Source organism: Lampetra planeri, chromosome 20 (assembly GCF_965212315.1).
Source record: "Lampetra planeri chromosome 20, kcLamPlan1.2.h2, whole genome shotgun sequence".
NCBI lineage: Eukaryota > Metazoa > Chordata > Hyperoartia > Petromyzontiformes > Petromyzontidae > Lampetra > Lampetra planeri.
In genome coordinates, this window is record NC_136126.1 from 7318081 (window position 1) to 7334979 (window position 16899).

The window sequence follows — 16899 nt, forward strand, 5'->3', positions numbered from 1 at the left end:
ACGGAATATTTTTTTTATATATATATAAACCAGCGTTAACTTTTTTAAATTTTATGTTCACAGATGTTATCTTTATACCTTGATTTGAAGCTTTCGTGACTGCAGGAATCCATACTCTGGTTCTTTCGGTAAAGTCAAGTAGGTATAAAATTAAATAAATCACGACGTTTCGGGCGCAACACAAGCGTCCGTCAACTAAAGAAGCAGTGTTTTCCCACCTGATTACGGACGCTTGTGTTGCGCCCGAAACGTCGTGATTTATTTAATTTTATACCTACGCGTCTGTACCGAAAGAACCAAAGTGTATCTTTATAACCGTTCTTAAATGGTGCCTTGAACAATAAATTACACTCGACACATTATTGAAGTACGCCAGCATTGTTTAATGCAGATATTTAAAACCCTTTGGGAGGAACTACTATCACCACAGATACAGGCAAAGGAAACCTTCTCTGTTCACTCAGATTTGTATTCAACCGACGATAGGATGTACTCATTTAATCATAAACTTTAGCTGTTCGTGGTCGTTTCCAATTGCCCTTTCTTTCGCTTTCAGTAAATGAAATATAAAGGGTCACTGCTTCTTTAGCTTTTGCGTAGAGTTTTAGTTTCGGTTAACAGTTATGCTTTGGAATAGTATTGCCCGAGACTTCTTTATTTTGTTTAAAATCAAATCATCGGTGCATTTTGTATTTGCGGCATTCTTAGGTGCGCAAGGCTCTCAAGAAGGTGCCATGTTTCACAGACACATTCTGCAGTAGGGGGGGGGGTATTGCTATGCTTCCTCCCAATTGAGTGATTTGTGGGTCATTTTTCAAATATGGACAGTGACACCAGCAAATGGCCTAGGCCAGGGGTCGGCAACCTACGGCTCCGGAGCCGCATGCGGCTCTTTACGGGCTGCTTCTTGACAATATGTACGTATGTACAGTATGTACTCAGATGCATTGCGGCTCTTGAAATACTGAATTTTGTACCGAATTGGAAAGAAATGGCTCTTCTTGTTATTTTGGTTGCCGACCCCTGGCCTAGGCCATTTCGAATGTCACGGGATTTATTTTTAAATATCCCCTGCGAAGGAGACGGCACATTACCAATGAATATATCCACATTTACCAGGGTGACAGCAGGGCTAGAACCGCAAACCTTTGCAACAAGTGGTAAACTGCACTTCCGCTCAGCCATATTATCACTTAATTCTAGATTTGAAGCTTTCGTGACTGCAAGGATTCATATTCTTAGGTTTTTTCGGTAAAGTCACGTAGGTAAAAAATTAAAATTAATAAAAATAAAATAAAAATAACATAAAAATCACGACGTTTCGGAGGCAACCGTCACAGCAGGCTTGCTGTATCAGCAAGCGTGCTGTGACGGTTCCACCTGAAGACGGAAGCTTGTGTTGCCTCCGAAACGTCGTGATTTTTATTTTATTTTAATTTTATAAATTTTTATTTAAAATTTTTACCTACGTGACTTTACCGAAAAAACCTAAGAATATATATTATCACTTGGCCATGTCATGAATCCCATCTGTGTGAGAAGTAGTCTCGAGCAAAGCCGTCTCGTGTATAAACACATATTGCAGGTGAATTCGAGGCTCCATCCAAATCACATCACGTTAGTCAATGGTAACAATAATATTCTAACAATACTAAACACATATTTCACTTACTACGTAGCAACGTTCCCTTTATTGCTAAATGAGCATTACAGTATTTAAATAGAGTTAGCAAAAATAGAGGGGGGATTTAAATTAAATGTTGAAGATTAAAAGTAATATGTACAGTAATGATAATGTAAATGTTGGTGAAAAGGCATTTATACATTGCTGGCCACGAGAAAGAACTTCATATGCCAACAAATGTACGTCAGTCATATTTCCCTTGTACTTTTGCTAATAAATAAGCCCGATTTAAATGTTCAAGCGATAAAATGAAAAGCTTAAAATACATTGAGATCACAGCATGACAAAATACAAATGTACCTGTGTACTTAAATGCGAATAAAATATTACACACACACTATGATGAACACTGAAGCATGCAAGAAGACGCAATTATGGGAATTAGCATTACTTTGTGTTGCAGCAGGGTTAACATACTTTTCCATGCATAGAACAAAATTGACAACCACATTTACAATGTAAGCAGAAATATGAACGAAACGAAAATTGGTCACTTCGTGTGGTGTGTGGGGGTCGCTAGCCCCCGAGATCCCTCCCTCGATAATACTAACGGCCGGACTAACATCATCAATCGCCCCCCCGCTGCTAAGCGAACCGCCGCTAGGCTCCTCACCCAGGGTGTGGGAGCCGTCACCCGAGGATTCCCCTCCACCGCGGGTCCGCGTAGCAGGCATGGATAACCACGCACGCGCACACCCACACACAGCTCTGCACGGCACTCACCCAACCCTGACCACTCACGTTAGGATCGCGCACCTGTGTTACACACGTCGTGAACGTGCGCGCACACACGCATACAGCTCCACACGCGATACCCACTCCTGCGCCGCTCTGCGCCGCGCTGGCCGCCCACGTTACGATCGCGCACCTTGGGCACGCCGATTACGCACGCCGAGAGCTTACGCAAGTAACGAGCGCACGCAAGCGGGGCACACGCCGACACGACGACTCGTCCCCTCCCCCACTCGCGCGTGCACGTCAACACAAATATCGGACAAGGACGATTCTCCTCTCACACGGCTGCGTAGTCACGCCAACACACCAAAAGTGCTCTCCCCGGGCGTTAACGCACACACCTCCGTACCCGCACAATCGTACAGAGACCACGGCCTTTATGCGTACAACGACCACACACTCGCGAATGTAGTGCACGCTAATACCACGTTCCAAAAACACCCAACAACACGGTTTTGTTACTACGCTCGAGATTTTATTAGCCCTTGCTAACCAACCGAGCCACCCGTGTGTGTGTGCGGGACAGCAAGGCGCTTCTAACCCACACTCTGGTGCCGTGTAGCCCTATTCTATGCTGCGCTCTCTGCTAAACCGCTTTCCTACTCGTCCTTACCCCGAACTAACCCTCTCCTACGGATCCTACCCTCCGCTCTGAGGTGTTGTAAGGCGCGCAACACGATACCGTCTGTAGTCCTTGGTGACCTTGCGGCGCTCAGATCGTCCTGCAGACAATCTAGCGGCTCGCCCGATGACTCCTTCGTCGCTGACCCCGTGTCCAAACTCCAGAAGAAGAGAGTTCCCTACTGCCCCTGCGTTTTCTTTTAAACTATTCACATCAAAGGCTAGGCGCCCCCGTCCCGACCGCCTTGGTCTCTCGACCAATCCTGAGCCTAGGATTTCCCGCTCTTTTGCGATCCCGCCGGCCTTTGAACTTTCGACCAATCAGTCGTCCCGGGTCCTGATCCCAGCTATCTGCCTTGCTGACCCGTGTTTGTGTTTGTATGCGTTTCTAACTGCGGGGCTCTCTGAGCTCGCCATGGTCGTGCGATCTCAAATCCGCCCACGGCGCCGCAGTGTTACTTGGCCTGGGAAGGGTCCTGTCCAATTCCCTGGCCCTGAGAAACCGTGGGGTAACCCCCCTAGGGGGCCCTCGGGTGAAAACTCAGGGTAGGTGACCCGACCACGAGGCCCTACGTGGGTGCGGGTGCGTGTTTATGTGGGGGGGGTGATGGGGGGCAGTGCGGCGGTGGAAGCCGGGCGGCTCCCTGGCTCGGCCGAGCGGCCCCGTCGCTGTGGCACCACATAGCCCCCCGGGGTGCCAGTCCCCGTCCCGGGTTGACTGGAGCACCTCGCCTGGGTTGCCCCCACGAGGTATCGCCGCGGGGTCCGCGGGATTCGCCCGGCCCTTGTGGCTGGCCTCGGGGGTGGCGGCTCCGTCTCCTGGGGCTCCGGCGGTGGTCTCCTCCTCCATTCCAACGGCTCCCCTCGGTCTCTGGCACCTGCGGGCTGGGGAACAAACTCAGAGGCGGTGGGGTTTAAGGGTCGCCGTCCTCGTCGCCCCCGGCCCCGCCCGGGGCCCCTCGGAGCCCGGGGCTCCGTGGGGCCCATATACTGCGCGAGGCCCCCGGGCACGGGGGGTGGGGGGACCCCGGGGTTTCGGGGTACTTGGACGGCGGGGCTCCCCCACTCGGGGGCTGCTCGCCACGGCTTCAGTCGGCGGATGTTGACCACCATCTCCCGGCCCCTCTCTCCTCCCTGAATCAGCACCGTCCATGGTGAGATCTGCCGTCTCACAATCCAGGGTCCTCGCCAGTAGGTGGTCAGCTTCCCCACCTGTCCGGCACCGACGCGGGGAGTGTACAGCCACACCTCGGAGCCCGCAGTGTAGAAGGGGGGCTCCATACGGGGTCGGGCGCCCTGCTCTTGCCGCTGGTGCGCGGCCTCTCCGTGCGGGTAGGCTCGGCCCCTGGCCCATCGCAGGGTCTCCAGCAAGTGCTCCACGGGGTGGCTCCCTTCCTCCCGTTGCGGCGGAGGGACACCGAACAGCAGATCTGCGGGCAGGCGAGACTCGCGACCAAACATCATTAGGAACGGGGTCTGTCCTGTAGATGTGTGAACGGCGGTGGTGTAGGCGAACAGGGCATAGGGGAGGTGTTCGTCCCAGTCCTGTTGATTCGCGGCCGCCATGCGTTTAAGCTTCCCGGCCAGAGTCTGGTTCATCCTCTCTACCATCCCGTTCGCCTGGGGGTGATATGCCGTGGTTCGGTCCTTCTGGATCCCGAACTCTCGGCACAGCGCCTGGAATAGTTCGGCCTCGAATTCACTACCCTGGTCGGTAATGACTCGTTCGGGGATCCCGCACTTAAGTACGTAGTTTTCCACGAAGGCCCGGGCCACTACGAGGGCTGTTTTATCCGGGATAGCCACCGCCACGGGGTAGCGGGTGAAGTACTCCACCGCTACAAGAATATATCGGTTGCCCCGGTGGGATCGTGGAAAGGGCCCCTGCAGGTCGATTCCGACCAACTGATTCGTCCGACTGACTCGGAACGGCCTCAGGGGTACCTGGTACCTCGCCGGCTTTTGCCCACACTGCTGACAGGCCCGGCAGCCCTGTACCCAGGCGGCCACATCTTGCGCTAATTTAGGCCAGAGATACTGGCGACGCAGAGTCTCCCGGGTGCGCCGTTCCCCATCATGGCCCCCGAGCGGGTGGTCGTGTACCAGTCGTAGTAGTTGGGGTCGCACATGGGCGGGAACGCAGATGCACCCCGGCTGCCCAGCGTCGGCCAGTTCCCTCACCACCCCGTTTTCTACACACAACCGGGCATACAAACCGCTCCAGGGCCCTGGTAGTGCATCCTTCCTCTCTCGCAGTGCCGCCTCCACCGCCGCCAGATCCGGATCCCGCTGCTGGGTTTGTCGCAGCTGCTCGTCGTCCAAGCCCGGGAAGGCGCAGCCGACATCCTCTTGGATCCGCCCGGTTGGGGTGGGATGATCCGTCTGTCCCCGGGCTCCTTCTGCAGGGGTTCCTGCGGCGCACACTGCACTCTCTCTCGGGGGGGGGAGTTTAGTTTCCGCGCGCTCCTTGGGTTCTGCTGCCTGGCGGCAGCGTCCCCCCGTGAAGCACGGGCAGGCGTCTCCCTCCCTCGTCTCAGCGCGCACCGCGGGCCGTCTTGACAAGGCGTCCGCGTTCGCGTGTGTTCGCCCCGCTCGGTACTCGATCTGCAGGTTGTACTCCTGCAGCTGCGCCAGCCATCGAGCCATCTGCCCCCGCGGTTCCTTGAATGTAAGGAGGAACTGCAGTGCATAATGATCGGTGCGCACACGACATTTCCTGCCGTACAAGTACGGTCGGAACTGTTTACACGCGAAAATTACAGCATACAGTTCCTGACGGGTTACACAATAGTTCAGTTCGGCCCCGCTCAGGGTCCGACTGGCGTACGCGATGACCCGCTCCGTCCCACCCTGCACTTGCGACAGCACCGCGCCCAGCCCACTGCTGCAGGCGTCAGTGTCCAAAATAAAATCGGTGGTGAAATCTGGGAAAGCCAAGGTGGGGGTGTGGGTGAGGTGGTCTTTGAGTGTGGTGAAAGCCGTCTGGCAGGCCTCCGACCACTGATAGGGGTTCTTAGGGGAGGTGAGTTGGGTGAGGGGGCGTGCAATCTCACTGAATCCCTTTACAAATCGACGGTAATAAGTGGCGAGTCCCAAGAATGACCTGATCTCCGTCAGGTTCCTCGGCCGCGGCCAATCCACTACGGCACGCACCTTCTCGGGATCGGTGCTCACCCCTGCCTCGCTGACTCGGTGTCCGAGGTACCCCACCTCGCGTTGCGCAATGTAACACTTACGTGGCTTGAGCTTGAGATGGGCTGCTCGCAGTCGCTGGAATACTTCCCGCAGCCTGGACCAGTGTTCGGACAGCGACCTACTGAACACTATTACGTCGTCCAGGTAAATCAGGCACTGTTCCCACTGCAAGCCCCGCATCACCAACTCCATCAACCGCTGGAACGTCGCGGGCGCGTTAGTGAGTCCGAACGGCAACACTCGAAACTCAAACAGGCCCATCGGGGTGGTGAATGCTGTTTTTGGCCGATCCTCCTCCGTCATCTCCACCTGCCAGTAACCGGACGCCAGATCGAGGGTGGAAAAATACCGCGCTCCTGCGAGACTGTCGAAGGTGTCGTCGATGCGTGGGATGGGAAAAGCGTCGCCGAGGGTGACTGCGTTCAATTTTCGGTAATCAACGCAGAACCGAGTCGATCCGTCCTTTTTCGTTACCAGTACCACCGGGGCAGACCAAGGGCTCGCGGAGGGCTGGATTATGTTATCGCGTAGCATATCCGTGACTGCCTCTTTGATCTGGGTCCGTTCAGGCGCGCCCACTCGGTATGCGGGGAGTTTGATGGGTCGGGCTGCACCTGTGTCAATTTGGTGCTTGACCAGGTCGGTCCGGCCCACGTCCAAATCGTGCTCACTGAACACGTCGGCGTACTCCCGCAATAACCCGCGCAGCTGATCGGCCTCCCCCTTAGGTAAGGCTGCCCAAGGCACATGTAACGCATCCTGCAGGGGAACAATCTCGGCTCGGGGGGTCGGGCCGACCCGCCAGGCCAGATCCTGGCTGTCCTCGGGGCGGCCAGGGTCCTCCGCCCAGAGTGCGAACACCGAGTCGTTCGAGTGGCGAGCGTGCAGGGGGTGTACGGTGGCTACCGGGGTGCGTCGTCGTATCATTGCCGGGGTACTGTGTGGGTTAAACACACGTATAAACAGCCGGCCCCCATCTGCGTTTACCAGTGTGGCTGACCCTACCACCCCGTATCGCGATGCCAACTCCGGGTGAGGAGTCAGCATTACCTCGCCCGATGGTCGGTGGGTTGGGTCGGTGGAGAGGGTTGCCACTGGCACCAGCATCTCGGCGAGAGGCCCGATGGTGACGGCCGACACCAGCGTAGCGGCCACGGGTGTGAAGCGTGGGCGATTCGGCTCCTGTCCTAGGAACGGAATCCGCTCCCCGCTGCCCTCCACCGTAGCGCATCGTTGCCGGGGCTGTACGTTAAGTCCCAACTTTTCCAGGAGGTCCGTTCCTGCAATGCACTCGTGGCACAACACACTCGAAACGTAGAATTCCTGTGTGCACACCTGGTTTCCTAGACGGACCTCGAGGGTGACCTTCCCTAGCAACCCCATCCCGGCTCCGCTTGCCGTGTGCAGCGCGCGATCCGGGGCCTGCAGGCAGCCCACGTCCACCCCGAGCATGCTGCAGTGCGCGGCGCTCATGAGAGAGGCCACGGCGCCCGTGTCCAACAGGATCCGGGTGCGCTGCCCGTTCACCTGGCCTTCCACCAGCGACGTGGCTCCCGTTATCCCTGCCACCAGCTCCCGCAGCCAATCGCCCGAGGTCCCTGCGCCCTTGGGTGTTGTCGTTGTAACCTGTTTATGGATCACTCGCTCGCCATTATTATTACAGCTGGTTTGGGTCGGGTCCACGTCGATTTCATCCCCCGGTGGTCCCCTCTCTAGGGGGGGCTTAGTGTTTGACCTATGCATCGGCCTCGCACGGGCGAGCTGAGGGCAGTCCCTCATGAGATGCCCTCGACGGTCGCACACATAACACGTCCTGGGAGGAGTGGCGGCTCTGTGGCGAACTTTCTGCCCACTCCCTCCTCCCCCCGTGCGCTGTTGCTCATACTCTGCTTCTAGTCGGGCTATCCTTCCAGTTAGCCCTCCTACCGCGGAGTCTAGGTCCCCCATTTCGGATCGGATGGTCTCAACGGAGGATTGCACCTGGGTTACCTGGCCGGCTATATCTCCCATGCCGGTCTGTAACCCAGCTACCCAACCCGGGGTTGTCTCGCGGGACACTGGAGGTTCTCTTTCCCGGCCCCTTACCGTCCTCGCGAGCTCCTGTTCCTCCTCCTCGTCTTCCGAGAGCAGGCTCGCAATGGCGCGCTCTCGTCCCAGCCCCCGGAGCTGCGCGCGTTCGCTGTGAATTCTTTCACACTTACGTGCGCGCTCGACAAGGGTGTTAAAGGGAAGACGTGGGCAGCTCATGTCTGGCTGCCACCACGCCGTGCGAGACAGGTACCGCTGGATTTTCTCGGCAGCCAGTTCCTCAATAACCTCAGTTGCGTACCCCGGGCGTGCGATCTTTGTTAACTCGCGCACATCCTCGGCGTAATCACGGAGATCTTCGCCAGGTTGGCGACGGCGCGCCTCTAAGGCCGATTTTGCTTCCTCCTCGTCCCGTGTGCCAAAACGCTGATCGAGTCGGCGCATCAGCTCCTCTAGCTGTGTCTGTGCGCTCGCGGGTAACGCTTCTACAAAATCGGCTGCCCGCCCATCAAGATTCATATTAAGTTGACGTACTGCCTGCGCGTCCGTCCATCCATTAATTTCCTTGGCCCCTAAGAGATTGCGGGCGAATGCCTTCCACGAAGGGGCCCCCCGGCCGGTAAATATCAGTCTTATTTTAGCGTGAGGTAACGCGGGGGTCCGTACCGCTTCCGACACCAATTTGTAGGGGTCGCTAGCCCCCGAGATCCCTCCCTCGATAATACTAACGGCCGGACTAACATCATCAATCGCCCCCCCGCTGCTAAGCGAACCGCCGCTAGGCTCCTCACCCAGGGTGTGGGAGCCGTCACCCGAGGATTCCCCTCCACCGCGGGTCCGCGTAGCAGGCATGGATAACCACGCACGCGCACACCCACACACAGCTCTGCACGGCACTCACCCAACCCTGACCACTCACGTTAGGATCGCGCACCTGTGTTACACACGTCGTGAACGTGCGCGCACACACGCATACAGCTCCACACGCGATACCCACTCCTGCGCCGCTCTGCGCCGCGCTGGCCGCCCACGTTACGATCGCGCACCTTGGGCACGCCGATTACGCACGCCGAGAGCTTACGCAAGTAACGAGCGCACGCAAGCGGGGCACACGCCGACACGACGACTCGTCCCCTCCCCCACTCGCGCGTGCACGTCAACACAAATATCGGACAAGGACGATTCTCCTCTCACACGGCTGCGTAGTCACGCCAACACACCAAAAGTGCTCTCCCCGGGCGTTAACGCACACACCTCCGTACCCGCACAATCGTACAGAGACCACGGCCTTTATGCGTACAACGACCACACACTCGCGAATGTAGTGCACGCTAATACCACGTTCCAAAAACACCCAACAACACGGTTTTGTTACTACGCTCGAGATTTTATTAGCCCTTGCTAACCAACCGAGCCACCCGTGTGTGTGTGCGGGACAGCAAGGCGCTTCTAACCCACACTCTGGTGCCGTGTAGCCCTATTCTATGCTGCGCTCTCTGCTAAACCGCTTTCCTACTCGTCCTTACCCCGAACTAACCCTCTCCTACGGATCCTACCCTCCGCTCTGAGGTGTTGTAAGGCGCGCAACACGATACCGTCTGTAGTCCTTGGTGACCTTGCGGCGCTCAGATCGTCCTGCAGACAATCTAGCGGCTCGCCCGATGACTCCTTCGTCGCTGACCCCGTGTCCAAACTCCAGAAGAAGAGAGTTCCCTACTGCCCCTGCGTTTTCTTTTAAACTATTCACATCAAAGGCTAGGCGCCCCCGTCCCGACCGCCTTGGTCTCTCGACCAATCCTGAGCCTAGGATTTCCCGCTCTTTTGCGATCCCGCCGGCCTTTGAACTTTCGACCAATCAGTCGTCCCGGGTCCTGATCCCAGCTATCTGCCTTGCTGACCCGTGTTTGTGTTTGTATGCGTTTCTAACTGCGGGGCTCTCTGAGCTCGCCATGGTCGTGCGATCTCAAATCCGCCCACGGCGCCGCAGTGTTACTTGGCCTGGGAAGGGTCCTGTCCAATTCCCTGGCCCTGAGAAACCGTGGGGTAACCCCCCTAGGGGGCCCTCGGGTGAAAACTCAGGGTAGGTGACCCGACCACGAGGCCCTACGTGGGTGCGGGTGCGTGTTTATGTGGGGGGGGTGATGGGGGGCAGTGCGGCGGTGGAAGCCGGGCGGCTCCCTGGCTCGGCCGAGCGGCCCCGTCGCTGTGGCACCACAGGTGCCACTTAAGATGGTGTGTTGTAATATAATTATGTTTTAAAGGAACATTTTCTGATACCAAGAATACCTGCGCTGGAATAAAACACGTCATGCAACATTTTTCAGAAAACAAATAATCCCTGTGAAAATATTGGTGCTAAAAACTATTCGTACGGAATGCATGTATAACAAAAAATTGCCACAATTTACACGAGTGTTTCTGTTCACAATGTAAAAATACCTTTTTTTTCTGTAGCTGTTGAGTGGCAATGAATCAAACTTGGTGACATTTTAATGCGCACTCTTGTAACAATAAACCCCCCTTAGTAATATACCAAGTTATTTTAATAAAAATAAAAAAGACCTTCCTTGTAATAGCAATTGTATGATTTGTTTGTCATTCTTTCTATATACAAGTTTAGAAGTGGCAAGTGGAGTGGTGGAAACTGGCAAATTGTCTGAAACTTGCTTACACGTTGAACATTCCCCATAATGAATCACCTCTTTCCACTTAGGAAAATTAAGCATATTTATAATACCTATGTTGCTCCTCTAACATTTAACAAAGTAGCAAAAATGGCCGTTGTCAGGTTTTGTGCTCCGCTGTAAAATTGTAATTTCACAGTTGCTAAAAAACAGAATCGTTTGCCTCTTCTTCTTCATCATCATCATCATCTTTTTTTTCAAGGGCCGGGGATGCATTGGCAAACCCATTGCACACATTCGCATTTTCCTGCTGTTCATCACGACTGCGTGCATCGCCCCCCCCTTTTCCATCCACATTGTCCTGCAGAGACCGATACTCCACCTCGACCTCGGTGTGTGCATCCTCTGTTGAACCTCTGTAAGAGGACTTCTTCCTGCTGCCCCCCCGCATCACCGCCGGGCCACCAACGTCCGAAAACTCCTCGACCGGCAGGCGCACCACGGTCAAGGCATCCAGAATCTCCGAGACGTCACCGTCCGAATTGCGGTGCCACTTTGGTTCGGCCTGATCGAGTAGGGTCATCGTCTGCGTGGGCGCATCCGTGCCGGTGCCTTTGCTCGGGCTCTGGTGTTTCGGCGAGGCGGATCGACGTGCCACGGCCGGAGATTCATCGAAGCCGTTCTCAAGGTCGCTGTCGAAAACGCTGTCTTCCGAAACGTCAAACCCTTCTTGCTCTCGAGAGGGCGCCTTGTGCAGCACCACCTGTGGGATTTCAACTTTCCGATGCTTCTCTCGCTCACTTTGAAATTCTCCCGCGGAAGCAGAGACTGCTTCCTTCTTCTGCATGACCGAGGGCGTGTTGCTTGCGGCGACCGGTGATCTATTTTCCGGGCTTTCCTCCTCCTCTTCTTCCTCAATGGCGATCTCACCTGGCTCCCTATCTAGGTCGTCGGAGGAGCGAGCCTGTGGGTTGAAGGCACTGAAACGAGCGGCCTTCCAGGGTGTCTGCTCATTGGCGAGACGCGCCAGCAGGTTTGGCTCACTGTCTGCCGGTATCATCACGCTGTCACGGAAGAGCTTGTGCTTGTTCTCGTTCGTGGCTGCTCGAATCACTGCGACAACAATCCGAACGTGAAAAGTCATCCAAACGGAAAAAGATATGAAGTGTTTTGTTGTCCTTCCCCCGCACCTCCGATTAGCAAAGTTGGCTATGTATGGTGCGAGAGAAATTCAACTAATACATATATACACAAGTGGTCATTTAAATAAATTTGGATTCGATTTTTTTATTTTTTCCCCTATTCCAACTATCGTATCGGACTCATTTGTCATGGACATTTTCGAAATCTCACAGAGCAGTAGACCCCATATGTAGGAGAATGCCTGCCGAAATCAAGTAGTATTTTTCTTTAATAATTTACACAGTATGTGGTACATTTTCCCACACACTGTGTTATGATATTGTTTGACTGTCATATAGAAAATTTGTATTTTATTATTTTATTTTAGAGAATTTTTGCCAAATCAATAGCAAAATTACATTTTATATGATGTGTCCTTTTTTGTGTTGTCAATGGAGACCGGACTAAGACCATCAATTCGCTACACTTGAGAACCAAATTAATAAGGGCAGCTGTCCAGATTTCAACCAAACATTCTAGCTGTGCAGGCTCAGCATTCTTACTTCTTAACCCACCCAGCCATCTCTTACACTAAAAAGTTGAAGGCGTAAGTCTGAGATGCAAACATGGACTAAACATTTCAGTAAATCGTTAATATAAAGTCTAATGCTGTACACCACCACCACGCAAACACAAAGCCCCATTCGCTCTGCCAGTAATAGAAATGTCAATGTGTGTGAGATGCTATTAAAACATTGATTAATTTAAATTTCGTTTGTATCATGTTTTTTGCTTTCAAAAAAATTACGTGCCAAATATACGATTATGTTCGCTGCATAAACATGTAATAGTGGTATATTGCATGAATTCTGAATAAAATATTACATTCATGTACGATGAGCATAAGATGACGGTACATGTTAATCGATAAACTGATACATCACTGCATACCACAAGTCACTGAATGGACTGTAAAATAAACAGACCCCTGTTACCTATTTCAGCAAAATAATTATAACCTTGATGATCTTACTAATTAAATTGTCATTTTTTAAAGTATAATTTTAAAGTGTGCTTTGAATAATACTCGAACTGAAAACGAAAATGTTCTGTAGAATTCCGACAGCATACCGAAGTCATCATTCTTTTCACGGTCACTGTGTTTTCGAGTGACGACTAAATGATTGGTTGGTGCAAAGGTGATTTAAACTGCGGCTCAGTTTTGTGTACAACTCTACATTTTCTCACAATTTGGGGCTGTATCACGTGTGGTAAGAATTGGTGGCATTTAAATTGTTACAGGACACAAATATCAATCTCCATTACACCACCAGAGAACACAAAATTGGTTCATAAACAGCACTTGCAGCACACAAGTCCTAATTTTGGAATGGCTTTCAAATCCAGTTGCTAGCCAATTGAGTCACTGCATCTCTTTTGCACTTGAGATCTGGACAAAACAGGTTGCTTAGAAAAAAAGATGCATCTACAAACATATTTGTGGTATCTAGGCATGGTGTCATCAACTCACGTCATGTTTCAAATGTCACGAAAATGCTGAACAGAAGATTCACCGGACAACTATGAGGACGTGCACGTTACCTATGAGCTCACACTATTTGGCATCCACACCTGCATAACATTACTCAGTAAATTTACAACCCAATCTTGGGCTGCACAATAAATGTGCAAAGAGTGCCCATGCTGTGCTTGTTGAATGCATACACAAGTTTATACTGGATTGGACGCAGTATTTATATACCGTATTTGATATACTGTATATTCAGTATGTACACCAGATAATGTAATGATGTCTGCCACATATACTGTACTCAGGAAATGTAACATGTTGTGGTCATTAGTGTGATTTTGGAAAACCTATAAAATGTTATTGCAATGCAATATATATTTTTTGGTCGAAACTTAAATGTGCACATAACAGGCAGGGAGAAACAGGCAGTCATACGCAGAAACTATGTTGCACAATAGCGCTTCGTGAAAGGAAACGGCAGAAGACGGAGAGCGATCGAGATAGAACAGCCTAATGGATACATACATTTTTTTTTGTGTACGAGTAATGAGGTACATCGATATCAATTTGCAGTCGTGTTCTTGCGAGCGATGTGCGCAACCCCATTGGTCTGTCGTGTGAACCCCGGTGACCCGTTTTGGATCAGAACACGCAGGTCAGGTGCCCCCGCTGTAAGCAATCAAAAAAACTGTCATCTGATGTGGCTGGATGGCCGGGAGGATTAATGCCGGTGTCGGGGCACTCGGCCGTCATCTCCGAGATCCGTGATTCAAACCGCAGGTCGCCTGACCGCCGCGTCAAAACGATTCTCACGTTGATGGTTTAACCCACCCCGCAGACAGTTGCACGGAAAAAAAAACCCCGTCCCTAAATTGGTATCTGCAACTTTAATTCGGTGGATGCGCGACCCGGTTATGACAGTACAAAATAATGGTGTTGGCAGCTGAGGATTAAAAAAAAAGTGTTGATTCTGCAGTTGAAGATTGTTCTCTACGGGGGAGGTTTGCGGAATGAGACAATGGGAGACATTCTGGCGTCCGAGTTGGAATGCTGTCCCCTGCCAGGATATATTGCTCTACTCTCAGTGGGTGTTCCACTGGCCCTGCAATTGATACCAGGAGTGCCTTGGAGAAAAAAATATAAAATAAAGTGGTCTATAAATAGGAAGCTGCCCTATTTCTTACCCTTAGCGATGTCGGGTGCCACGATCTGCAGAAGGGCCTCCTCATAGATGTTTGGGAGGAAGAGGACCCGCACATACTCTGTGTAGACATCCTCTTCATATTTACCGAGACCCTGGGACACAGAGGGCAAAAAAACAAGCAGGCCCGTGAGTGCATGCCAGGAGGTCTTCGGTTTAGAAATAATGCAATTCTTCTTTGTCTGTATATGGTTAAAAGTCGTAAATGTATCTCTCCATCGCTCTGCTTTTTGATGGGGTTCGAAATGAGATTATGCAGGTTTTAGCATCGGTCAATCTGCCATTGGCATTTCCCAAAAGCTGAAATATTCAGAGGAGAATAACCAACACAAAACAACATACAGGTATGGCAAAATGTAACCGGATATAAGTCGTAGACAGATTTTATAACTTCCCAAGGAGGTTGATCGGGGGGGTGGGGATCCCATAGTCCGCTCTCACTTGGATCCACCACTGACGCAAGGCCACACTGGCAATGGTCCTCAATCCAAACAGCACACTTATACAAATGGTCCAGTTCTCTGCTCGAAAGCAAGCATCTGAAGGTGCATTTCCGTTCACGTCCTTTCTGTTCTTGATGCTGTTTGGGGAGCAGTTTTGTGAATGTCGGTGTGCTTTTAAAGCATCGCAAAAAAATAAACCCATCAGCTCAATGGGCTGTGCAAGCAGCTCGTTTTTAGCATCGTGCCTTGCATTAATTGACATCAAAGCAACGGCATTTGTTTCTTTTACGCCATTGTAACGGTTATGTTTATACAGCAGCGGTTTATAGTGCTGTTGTGCTCTTATTGCCAGCAGAAGAATACAGCCGAGTGCTCAAATATGATGCTCTGATAGTGAACGTTCAAACATTATGCCCATGGGATTAAAAAGCAGCCGTCTCGTGGATGGTCCGCCACCAATGTTATTCTGTTTAAAAATGCATGAATGTGTTGTTTTCCCAGAAAACAGAGGTAGTGGAATTAGCATGTTCCATCCAGTTTCTAAGTGCTCACATATCGTCATCGCTGGCATATTGCTGTTTGGCCACTAAAGTTCCTGTAAAGTTTTGCACCCAGAACTACCATGCAAAAGAGACGTTAGAGATACCAACGGTCTCTCACTTGCTTGTAAATAGTCACTTTTTCTGTACAGCACTTTGCCAATCCACCGCTGGACAACAGCCTCTCCACGCCACGTAGATTATGTTGGTTGCTTGACCATACGTCGCCACGCAGATCAGTAAGTGTTGGTGAGGCAAGGATTGCGGGTGGGCATGACCCGATTTAAAGCTTTCGTGACTGCAGGGATTCATCTTCTTGGTTCTTTCGGTAAAGTCACGTAGAAGGGAAATAATAAAATAATAAAAATAAAACATAAAATCATTCTCACGACGTTTCGGCCACAACGCAAGCAGCCGTCCTCAGGTTAAAACCAGGTCTGTCGGGGAGACAGCGTCAGACGCAAGGCCACACTGGCAATGGTCAGACACTGTCTCCCCGACAGACCTGGTCTTCACCTGAGGACAGCTGCTTGCGTTGTGGCCGAAACGTCGTGATAATTATTTTATTATGTTTTATTTTTATTATTTCCCTTCTACGTGACTTTACCGAAAGAACCAAGAAGATGGGCATGACCCGTTGAAATATTGCTCGGCAACGTCCATGGCCGTTGAATCAAACTCAGGCTTCCGGGGGTTCATCGCGCAGTTTTCTAACCACGCCGCCAACGACCTTTAAGGTTCACGCGCGCGTAACAAAATGGGTGTCTGACAATTCCTCAAAGGTGTTGGCACATTTGACAGCAGCGTTACCTGTGACTGTACAAAGGCTTTCAACACATTTGGATAACTGAAAATGTAACCCTTTAAAGTAACCTTCAAAGTCATAACTCCCAGCATCCAAGTAAAGGTACCGTTGTTATCCTGCGAAGATCACTTTCATTTGAAAAAGTAAAAAAAAGCTTCTGACCATCACTTATTCCCCCTCTATTGAGTGGTACCACTCAAACTGCCACAAACAGACCACGGCGCACACAGTTAATACTGCGGGTGTATCAACCATGAAATAAGAGCCGTCTGCTTCACATTAGACGTTGAAAACCCCATTGCCTCATTTGAGAAGATTAGGCCATTGTGAACTAGTGCCAGTCAAAATTTACCAAATTTTGAAAAATTACC

At 51.6% G+C, this 16899-nt stretch overlaps 1 protein-coding gene across 1 annotated transcript in view; it reads right to left on the reverse strand.

Moving 5' to 3' along the window:
• Nucleotides 1–10709: 10709 nt before the first annotated feature.
• LOC144724370 (protein Niban 2-like) overlaps nt 10710–16899 on the reverse strand; it is a 47264-nt gene continuing 41074 nt past the window's right edge. Inside the window, exons 13-14 of the mRNA XM_078603447.1 lie at nt 14725–14836; nt 10710–12000 (exon numbers count right to left, since the gene is read on the reverse strand). Coding sequence (XP_078459573.1) covers nt 11090–12000; nt 14725–14836 — 1023 coding nt within the window. The 3' untranslated portion in view covers nt 10710–11089. The remainder of the gene's footprint in view (nt 12001–14724; nt 14837–16899) is intronic.